Consider the following 11,536-nt stretch of genomic DNA (forward strand, 5'->3'; position numbering starts at 1 on the left):
TACTAATAAAATTACATGTAGTGTCACAAGCTTTTAGTGGCAGAATACTTTTGTGCCACTATAGCTTATATTTAGTAGCACATATTTGGTTGTGACACTATATATTTTAAAAATAAATTATTGTTTCCCTCTTATTTTCCCCGCCTTTGTCTAAATTTTTCAACATACCAAAAAAACGCGCGGGCTTTCCAAAAATTCAATAATATCTCAGCGATGTCTTTTTTAAACATAGAAAAAAATTAGGGAAAACTTTTTAAGAGAAAAACTAATAGATAATCTCTCGATTCATCCCCTGTCTTACATTCTCCTTCGTTGATCACCCCCGGTCGTTATCCATCATCGTCTTCTACTTACCAACAGCCCTCGTCGTCACCAACTCACCGCCGGACTCCCGTCGTCGTTGTCGCATCCAACACTGATGACCACCTTGGACGAAGCCACAACCTGAGTTGGGATATGCCGGTGATCAACTTGGACAAAGCAATTAGTTTTGCTATCGGATATGGATTTAGCTTCATTCATCTACTCTCAATTCTTCTACATTGACATATTCGAAGGTATGATTAGATTTGGTCTTTATTAATTACTTGATTGGGCCGACTAGGTGTAATTTTTGACGGGATATTGGCGTAATTAAGAATTATGTTATCAGATGGAGAATAAGTTGAAATCAAGAAATAGGTTAATGAGACGGCACTACATCTAATTTATGAAGAGCTCCAAAATAGAGATAGAATTTCTGATGCACATAACCTATTTGATGAAATGTCTGAGATAAAAAGTACAAGTTAAAGTTAATAATCTAATCAAGAAGAAGGTGAAGATGATTAATCAATTGTAATAGATAAAATGCTATTCACCAACTACTAGATTCATGAATCTAAATGATAAAAGTTTAATCTCTTCATCTTATGAGCAATATACATACCGAGAAGTCAAAATTACTAAGAAATAATGGTTTGATAAATCCAATATAAAATGGTAATATGCTTATTTTATCTTGTATCTGAATTCTTTTTAGTTTTGTCTTGAGTGACGTTTTTTGTTACTTAGTGTAGATGTACACTTTTCACTCATTTTCTTAATTTATATGTACTAAAAATACAATCTTTATATATTAATATGAAAATAACTTACTAAGCTATTTGAATACTTGAATTAACATATGATTATTTAAAGAAGCTTGAAGAAAGAGAAATTGACATATGTTTTATCATTGACCAAAGGTTTTCCTATTCACTTTAGCTGTTTCATTTTTTTTTATTCTGTTTTTGCCTTTTATACCTTTTTAGCAATGTTACTCGGTGTTTAACTTAATATTTACTATTGATATTAGTCGGGCAAGCTCATACCTTATCAAAGAAGTTTTTAAAATGCCAGTCCTAATTCTGGTGATAGCTTGGATTGCAATATTGATGAAGAAAATCGCACAACAAAATATTTCTTGATTCTTGTAAGTTTATATTTGATGCATGAAATTGGGTGAAGTAGTTTCTAAACCGTATGTACACTTTATTTATCAAAACATATACAATGTAAAAAAATCAAAACATACATTTTATATAAGTTTTTAGGGGAAAGCAATGGTATGAAGTATGAATCTGATTAGTGGAATTTTGGTGATAGAAAATCGTAGATAATTTCGTTTTTGTTTTAAATCATGTAAAAACACATAACTTTTTTTTATAAAAATTTGTATTCGGAAGGTACTTTTGGGATGCAGGTGGCTTACTTTTTTTTTATAAAGACTTATAATCATGCAGATACATCAGTTGATTCATGGATGATGGATGTACAAGAAACGTACATAGATGACATCCGTGTGTGTTGTGTCACTTATCGGCAAGGTAAACACATGCCTAATTTTTAGAAGTTTTTATTTTATTTTTATTTTTTAAAACTTTTATGAGATGATTTTGCATATTATTACAACAATGTACTTTGGTGGTTTTTCTTTTTAACCAGATAAAGTATGCTTTTTGGATTGATAAGAAGAGAAGGATTGTGAAGAATATTGCTCAAATTGGTATTCCATTTTAGGAATTCAGTAGCTTATTAATCATTTCTCTATGTACTAGTTCATTTGCTTATTATTGTTAAGTGTAAAGTGACTGAGTGTGCAATGGTGTCCCTCCGGATAACCTTATAAATAAAGTATACTTCTTTTCTAATAATGAATAAATCGGCTTAGCTTTACCCAATTAGACACTAATAGCTTCATGAATCTGTTTTCCATGGTTAACATATTTGTTTCCCTTTCCAATTCTAGGTTTCAAAGGAATGAAAATCAAGAAAACAATGGGAAAACACTTGAAAATCCTTGTAAAGTAAGCATCAACACACAATGGGAAGCTCTTGAAGTTGCATGCTAATATTTAGTTGGTGATCAATAAAGTTTTGTGTTTCTTCCTCAACTAGTATTTAGCTCCATAGTAATACATTTTGAATACTAGCACAACATTTGTTTTGAAGACATTTGTATTTTAAATAATGAGAATATTGTTAGAAAAGTTTGAAATGAAGTAGTGATTTTGTGATTTTCTAATTTTATTTTATTTGTCTTATTAATATTTTATATTCCATATAAAATTAAAAAAAATTATGACCTAATTTATTAATATAACTTTTTTTGTGTTAAAGAAGTGTCACTAAAAGAATGAAAATAAAATTTATTTTAGCAATTAAATAGTGGCATAAAAAATAGTGCCACTAAAACCTACAAATAATTTAGTGGCATAATAGAAAAGTGTCACTAAAACATAATAAGGCTGTAGCGACACAACTGAAAAGTGTCACTAAAGGCCTTTAGTGACACTTTTTTTTGTGCCGCTGATTGCCTAAAGGACTTTTAGTGGCACTTTTTTGGTTTTTAGTGACACTTTTTTTGTGCCACTAAATGTCATTTTATTTATAGTGTTGTTAATCAAATCTGAAAATAAAAAACACATCAGATCTAGTAAGATTTGATGTAGATCAGGCGGTTCTATGGAGATCAGAGAGAAAACGAATTGGATGCGGTTGTAGATCTGGCAGAGTGGAGGCGGAGGATGACGAAGGATTTTGCGGCGGTAGTCGTTGATGATAGATCTGAAGGTTTCCGATGAAGATCCGACCATATCTGATCTTAATAGATCAGACAAAGTAGTGCTTTGTCGGTGGTGGCCTTCGGCTTTTCATTACAGATCTGAGATCAGTGGCGGTTGACGATGGATCTGAAGTGAAAACCTTGGCTACTTGACATTCCGGCCACGAAAGGCGGTAGATGACGACGACAATAGGCGGTAGGTGGCTGAGCTGGTGTTGGGTTTTGTGTTGTTGGGACAGTTTGAGAAAGTTTTCTTGCAAAATAAGTTTTAAAGAATCGAACAGAATAAGTGGTTCTTACGGTCCTTATATTAATAAAAGAGTATTTCTTTTGTCATATGTCATCATATTAAATCTCTTAAGTAATGTGATGCCATTTGACAATCTATTAATTATCTATTTTAAATTTATTAGACCTCCTGATTAATGTGATGCTATTTGTCAATCTATTTATTCTTCATTTTAAATTTTAAATTTTATATTATTGTTTTCATTAATTCACAAATAAAAAATGTCTAATATATATTGAAAATTAATTTTACATATTTAGTTTAAATCAATGATTATAATTTTACATAACTAATAAAAATATATCTTAATTATTAATTTATTTAATATATATATATATATATATATATACACACACACACACACACACACCCCTAAATTATTCTACTTATATCCACTACGAGAGTTGAACCCTCAACCAGGGCCGTTCCGAACATATTTTGAGCACGGGACGAGATAAAAAAATAGGCCATTAAAATACACAAATGTCATAATGTTTTTTTTATAATAACTCAATAATTAAAAGAAAATTATGTGTACTATCTTCTAAATATAACAATTTGCATAAAAAATTTGGGTCCCTTTGAAAGATGGGCCTTGGACAGTCGTCTCTATCGCTCACCCTCTGGGACGGGTTTGCCCTCAACCTCAATGAGGGAGAAAAATATTGGATACCGCAAGGCTAGAAGGTTTCGGTTATTTGTTAAAAGGCTTGAAGTGTATATATTCGGTACTTCATTTTGAAATTTTCTTGATTGAGAAGGGATTGAAAAAATATCACGTAATAGTAAATAGACTCTTTTATTAGAATATGATACATACATAAAATTCATTAATAAATGAATATTGTTTTTAGACGTATCATTTTCTTCGAATCCGTGGACAATGACAAGATAAATATCTAATTCCCACATCTTGGGATACTTTCCAATAAATATTTTATAACTATATGGGACAACCTGTTAGAAAAATATTATAGGTCTCTTGATAAAAAAATAAAAAAGAAGATAGTATATAAGGAAGCTTCTTCTGCCTTAAAGCTCAATGCAAATTGAGTCTTCATACCTAAGTAAAGAAGATCAATTGCTTATTAACATCAAAGAGAGGTGAGCTCTTTTTGGTAGGTTTTTGGAAGGAAAAAAAAAGGAACAAATGTGGTGTTTTTTTTTTTTTTTTTTTTTTTTTGCATGTCTTGTTAAGGTGTGTATCTTTCGAGCTAACCTGGTCGTGGTAACGCGTCATATGCTCATATCGCATTACCTCTCGAATCTCCCAATATTTTTAAACTTTGGCCTCTTCTCATCGGGCCAAGCTATTTAAGCCAAGTAGCTAATTACAATGCTAACTATAGTTATAATAGTGGTAGTTTGCTCTGCTGTATATAAAAATGTCTATTTATGTTTATTTTAGACCATCTATAAGCTTTTCCAAAAGTTTTTCAAAATGAAAAACTTTGAAAAGGCTGATCTTCTTCAAATATAGCCTTTTAAAATGATTTTTAATCAACAAGTTCTTAGCAATAATTTTTTTCTTAATATTTTAGCAGGACCTATAATTCCAATAAATAAAAATCTTAATAAAGAGTTTATTTAATAATTTGGAGGGCCATAGTTAATATTTGATTATTTGTAATTAATAAAAAAACATTTCATGCCATACATAACAAGATAAACACGACAAACACAAAAAACAACAATTAAATCGTGTTAATTTCGTGTCAAATTTTGAACACGAAAGCGACATGATACGGCTTCGTTTTTTTGTACTTGATACGAACGCGACATAAATACGAATTTAATTTTCAGTTTCGTCTCAATTTTATACAATTTCGTATATTTTTGTTATGTCATGTTATCAATTGTCTCTCTATTTGCCAAATATCTTTCAAGATGATATATAGCATCATGCTAACACATAATGGTTAGTAGACACCATGTTTGTATATATATATATATATATATATATATATATATATATATATATATATATATATATATATATATATATATATATATATATATATATATATATATATATATATATGAGTACTACATTTTAGTTATTAACAATAAAATATTCTCGTATATCTTGCAGTTGTTGCATTATATATAAATAACCATGGCTGAAGAAGGTGTTGCAACTTTTACTCAGGCAAAGTGGAACTTTCCAGTCCTTGTTTTATTCAAAGATGCTAGGTAGTTTTCTTCATCGTACCACTTGGAAACTGTTAACTTGTTATTATATATATATATATATATATATATATATATATATATATATATATATATATATATATATATATATATATATATATATATATATATATATGGAAAAGTGAATATACCCTTAAGGGTATATAAGCTTAGGTACCCATACTCATTATACTACGTCGTTTTGTATCATATAATACATTCTAATTGTCCAATGTTCTTATAATTTAACTTTTAACTTGCTTTACTTTCATGATTTTTATAAATTACACATTTATCTTCCTCTTACATAATTTTCATTTTCAAGTACAATATGTATAGCCTAGTAGATGTTCGGCAAATAGAGGTGATATAAGAGAAATATAATAGTGAAATTTGAAATTTTTTGAAAGTAAATCAAGTTAAGGGTTGAAGTTTAAGAACATTATAATGAATATATCAAACAAGACGATGTATTATGATGTGTTTGGGTACCTAAGCTTATATACCCTTAAGGGTATATTCACTTTTCCCATATATATATATATATATATATATATATATATATATATATATATATATATATATATATATATATATATATATATATATATATTTTATTTTATTTTTATTGTATAGGATTGCCCTCAAGTTAGACACACTTGGTCGAGAAATACTTTCCATTGCTCTTCCAGCAGCCATGGCATTAGCTGCTGATCCTATTGCTTCATTGATCGATACCATGTTCATTGGTCGTATAGGTATATATGCCTTGTAATTACATCATCCAATCGAACTAGTTAACATCGTCTTACATTGATGCATAATATATATATTTTTCGAAGTTCAACTTATTCTTTTCATCTGTCCATGCAAAAACATCAAGATCGAGAACGATAATGCCACTTATATGGTTCTATACAGGTCCAGTAGAAATTGCTGCAGTTGGAGTATCTATCGCTCTTTTCAATCAAGTTTCAAAAGTAGCGATATTCCCACTTGTTAGTATTACAACTTCATTTGTGGCTGAGGAAGAGACTATAGAAAAAATGAACATTAAAGCAATTGAACTTGAGAACCAAAAGAACGCGACAGAAGAAAGGACACTAGATGATGTAAAACTTCAGAATATGGAGAATGGTTCTAAAGAAAATAGTGAGAAAAATGCATCTGATGCGCCAGAAGATGGTACGTATACGTACGCATCATGCATGCCTCTATAGTGGAATAAACTATATATTATGGACCCTTGTTTTATTTCACACAGCGAAGCTCTATATATCTGTTATATCTAGTGTATATTAATATCTTTCTGTTATAATTTATCAGGTTCTAAAATGTTTCCATGCAACCAAACAATTATGGAGTGCATCACAGATGCACCAGAGCTCAAAAAATTAAAGCGCAAGATCCCCTCGGCATCAACAGCACTATTGTTTGGTCTAGTGCTTGGTGTTCTTGTAACACTACTACTTGTATTTCTATCAAAACCGCTCTTAGCTTTGATGGGTGTGAAATCTGTAAGCAACTACATTAATTATGGATATATATACACTTGTGTATTGTGATATATTATGATCTAAATCATGTGTTCGATAAATGTTGAATAGGGTTCTCCGATGTTAAAACCTGCACTGAAGTATTTGACTCTACGATCGCTTGGAGCTCCAGCTGTTCTTCTCTCTTTGGCAATGCAAGGTGTCTTTCGTGGTTTGAAGGATACTAAAACTCCTTTATATGCCACTGGTATATATATCACTTATAACATCATCTTAATTTTTTAAATATACATGAGCTAGCACCTAACAACTTCATATATGTTGCTTATATATTTCCATTTGTTCTAATACAGTTATAGGTGATGTAGCGAACATAATCTTGGATCCAATTTTTATGTTTGCATGCAACTTAGGCGTTGGTGGGGCAGCCATAGCACATGTTCTTTCCCAGTACGTAATTCTTTTTCATTCATATTTTTGCATTAGGGAAAATGACTTAAAAGCCCAACGAAGTTTCCAAACCATTCAAAAAACCCCAATCAAGTTTTGTCTATTCAAAAAAACCTAACTAACTTAACATTTTGTCTAAAAAGTCCAACAAAGTTCTAAACCGTTCAGAAAATCCCAATTTTGTTTTGCTTAAATTCGTTGGGCTTTTTTTCAACAGTCAAAACATGATTGGAGTTTTTTAAACGTTTTGGAAACTTCGTTGGTCTAACAAGTCATTTTTCCGATACGGTAATAAGCCACATCATATGATTATCTTATTTGACTTTCAGGAAAGTGTAACTTAGTTGGACTTTTTAGACAAAATGTTAAGTTTGTTGGGTTTTTTTGAACAGACAAAACATAATTTGAGTTTTTTAAACGGTTTGGAAACTTCGTTGGGCTTTTAAGTCATTTTCCCTTTGCATTAATATCATTTTTCGCTCATGATGAGTTATATATCGTAGTTTCTTTTCTTGCGCTTAAACACCATCCATTTGTTTCACAGATACTTGATCATGTTAATTTTGCTCGTCAAATTGATGAATCAAGTTAACCTACTACCTCTAAGCACTAAAGCTTTACAGTTCAATCGGTTTCTTAAAAATGGTATGCAAGGTTTATAAGTGTCATGAAACTTAATTGAATTTCAATCCATTATCGACGCTTGTTTTTTTAATTACATCGATATTCTTTATATTGTGTGGTTTCTTCAGGTTCGTTATTGTTGTTTAAGGTTATAGCGGCAACTATCCCTGTAACACTTGCAGCATCGCTTGCTGCGAGGTTGGGTGCAACACCTATGGCTGCATTTCAAATTTGCTTGCAGGTCTGGTTGACATCTTCACTTCTTTCTGATGGTTTGGCTGTTGCTGGACAGGTAAATGTTTTTTATTTTATGTGTACGTTTGTGTGCTTGAAACACTCCCATCCCTCTTTTTTTGACACCAACAATTAATGAGTGTTATAAGCCATCTACTGATTCCCTCTTTATATAGGCCATAATTGCATCATCATTTGCTGAAAAGGACAACGAGAAAGCAACAGCAACTGCGTCTCGAGTATTGCAGGTACACTCCACATTTATAGTTATAAGTATTTTGTGTACCATTATTAATTGCTTTGAAGACAACCCTTTGGTAATGGCCTATGTTCTTCATTATATATAAAAGAACAATTGAAGATTGAATGATGGGTATAATAGAGTGTTGGTCATAGCCTTTTTCTTTTATATGTTTCTCCTTTTATCTTAATGCTTTTCAGAAAAATATTATCAACTATTATATATTAATTATTTTCTCTCTCTTAATTTACACTCACTTCTATCTTTAGTTTTAGCCTACTATTATTGTCTTATTACTCCTTTGGAAATAACTTTTAACACATCCACAATACCTTGAGGTAGAAAATTATCGGTAGAACTTTATTAAAATTTTTCTATGCATTAAATTATATAAAGTTCAGTAAAAAATTACCAAACATACAATAGAATTCATTTTTTGGACTATTGGTTCAACTCCAAAACATTTTTGGACCATCGTCTCAATTTTTGATAACCGTATGGATCAAATTTGCAATTTTGTCATTTAAAAGTAAAAACTTTCTTTTCTCCCATTGAAATTGAACTCCAATTCATTTAATGCCAATATAACATCTCATTATAGTAGATTTTAATCCATTTAATAACAAATATATTTATCATATCATTCAACTCTTATTGAACTAACAATTATGAATGCTCTAAGTAAAACCGTCGTCTCATGTGATTTGGATATATATTGTTATTGTTATCTTTGCAGATGGGAGTGGTTATGGGTCTTGGAGTTGCTCTTCTTGTCGGAGTTGGTTTACAATTTGGTTCCGGTGTGTTCACAAAAGACATAAATGTTAAGCACATCATAAGCATAGGTGTATTGGTATATATATACACCATTATCTATCTAATTAACTTGCAATCCCTTCGATACTCTTCTCTTCTTGTTTTATATATGATGATCGTCAACATTTTGTCTAAATTTCATCATTAGTTTGTTGCTGGCACACAACCTATCAATTCAATAGCATTCGTGATTGATGGAGTTAATTTTGGGGCATCTGATTATGCTTATTCTGCATACTCCATGGTTGGCGTTTTCCCTTCTTGAACAATAAAAAAATATCAGTAAATTACATTAGCTTACTTATATATATATATATCAACTTCTATTCGTTTTCATATTAGATCTTCGTGTCTATCGGGAGTATCGGATCATTGTTGGCCCTATACATAGTTGCCGGTTTTATTGGAATATGGTCCGCGCTAGCAATTTTCATGGCCTTACGTGCAATTGCAGGCACATGGAGGTAACATTTTGTATACATTTCGAATTACGTATTTCATCTTACCTATTTTTTATTTAACATCAAAGTCCACCATGGAAATAAATCAAGCTCTTGGCTAGAACATATATATTAAGAACAATGATGCCTCTTTTTCTTGATGTAGCCCCTAAAACCAACTAAATTTATTGATGGTTTGCTTTATTAAATGTTTGCAGGATTGCAACAGGAACAGGGCCATGGTCGTTTCTTAGACAGTAGAAGAGGGAAGTTTGTTGCCGGAATTATAATATATAGAATGATGAAGTTATGATAGATATAATAAACATATCAACTTCCATGTTATGTAATGGGTGATAGTATCGTTGTAGTTTCTACTTTCATGCATGATCAAGTGTGTGATAATATCTAAATGTATTTTTGTGTTTCAAATAACACTTACCGAATGGGTTATTTGTATTTTATCTCAATTAAGTTTTTTTAGACTATGTCAAAGAGCTTTGGGTTTCAAAAAGATTGCTTATGTTATTTCTTTTTTATCCACATAAGATCAATATATGGTGAGGTTCAATAAAAAATCATAATTAGGGATGACAAAAAAACCAGAACCCGACGGGAAAACCCGAGACCCGATTATTTTGGCTCGGTAACGGGTCGTTATCGGGTTTTTTATTGGGTTCGGGGCAGGGAGTAGGTTATCCTCGTCCCGACCCGCCCTATCCCGGTTATATATATATATATATATATATATATATATATATATATATATATATATATATATATATATATAGGAGGGTTCAATTGAGAAAAAAAAAGGTTGAGAATGGGGGAATCATTCTCAGCCAATCATTTATTTTTGCCGCAAAAGCCTCCAACGTACCGGCGGAAATGGTAAACGAATGCACATGTGTTTTCCAACATAACATATTTCCTTAAACTATGCTAATCATTATCTTAATATATATAAAAACATAGTTTTTTTTTTTCGTTTTTTTTTTTAATTTTTATAATCTATTTTTATCAAAAAATGATTGTAAATATACCAAAATTCATGATTTTTATTCTCTACAAATAGACATCCATATTGATATAGTTTTAAGATAAAATAAAAAATTTATTTTTTTTATATTTTCAGCTATCGTTATTCATAAATGAATAACAATGCGTTAGGTTTTTTTTACAGTAAATTCGTTATTCACTTATGAATAAAAAGTATGATTTTTTTTTTACAATTTAAGTATCATTCATATATGAATATAACATATAATAAACATAGTATATTCATATTTTAATATTGGACGATGAATTCACTTGTGAATATTAGATGATATATTCACTTATGAGTATTAAATGATATTTTATATGTGAATATTACATAGTATTACATGGTATATCACATGTGAATATTACAGAGTATATTCACTTGTGAATATTAGATGATATATTCACTTATGAATATTACACAATATATTCACATATGAATATTACAAGATATATTCACTTATGAATATTGAAGGTATTTTGACAAATATATATAATTTTTATATGTTATTCACATATGAATAACATACAGACTTGCATATTTGTTTTGTGTTTTTAATAATCATATACTGATTCAGGTGAGAAAACATATTCATATGTGAATATAACGTGGTAATTTCGTTTATGCAT

At 30.2% G+C, this 11,536-nt stretch overlaps 1 protein-coding gene and 1 long non-coding RNA gene across 6 annotated transcripts; both read left to right on the plus strand.

Moving 5' to 3' along the window:
* Positions 1–208: 208 nt before the first annotated feature.
* LOC145062277 (uncharacterized) lies at positions 209–2,550 on the plus strand. Of its 4 annotated transcripts, none has more exons than XR_013687517.1 (5): positions 209–557; positions 1,337–1,453; positions 1,748–1,847; positions 1,966–2,026; positions 2,270–2,550. It is a non-coding gene; the product is annotated as an uncharacterized LOC145062277 (long non-coding RNA). The 4 variants fall into 4 exon arrangements; XR_013687518.1 differs by having other exon boundaries at positions 1,764–1,847; XR_013687516.1 differs by lacking the exon at positions 1,337–1,453 and having other exon boundaries at positions 210–557.
* A 2,940-nt stretch (positions 2,551–5,490) lies between these two features.
* On the plus strand, positions 5,491–10,324 carry LOC145062170 (protein DETOXIFICATION 43-like). 2 transcript variants are annotated; one of them, XM_079009798.1, is made up of 13 exons: positions 5,491–5,567; positions 6,201–6,322; positions 6,486–6,749; positions 6,891–7,081; positions 7,172–7,307; positions 7,414–7,510; positions 8,055–8,155; positions 8,263–8,426; positions 8,545–8,616; positions 9,346–9,462; positions 9,574–9,669; positions 9,768–9,889; positions 10,084–10,324. In XM_079009798.1, exons 1-13 carry the CDS (start codon positions 5,491–5,493, stop codon positions 10,124–10,126), a joined length of 1,602 nt encoding a protein of 533 aa, XP_078865924.1. In that variant the 3' UTR covers positions 10,127–10,324. The 2 variants fall into 2 exon arrangements, with proteins under 2 accessions (XP_078865924.1, XP_078865925.1); XM_079009799.1 differs by having other exon boundaries at positions 6,939–7,081.
* The last annotated feature ends 1,212 nt before the right edge of the window (positions 10,325–11,536 follow it).

Source organism: Lactuca serriola, chromosome 7, assembly GCF_051521515.1.
Source record: "Lactuca serriola cultivar US96UC23 chromosome 7, Lser_US96UC23_V15, whole genome shotgun sequence".
Classification (NCBI taxonomy): Eukaryota; Viridiplantae; Streptophyta; class Magnoliopsida; order Asterales; family Asteraceae; genus Lactuca; species Lactuca serriola.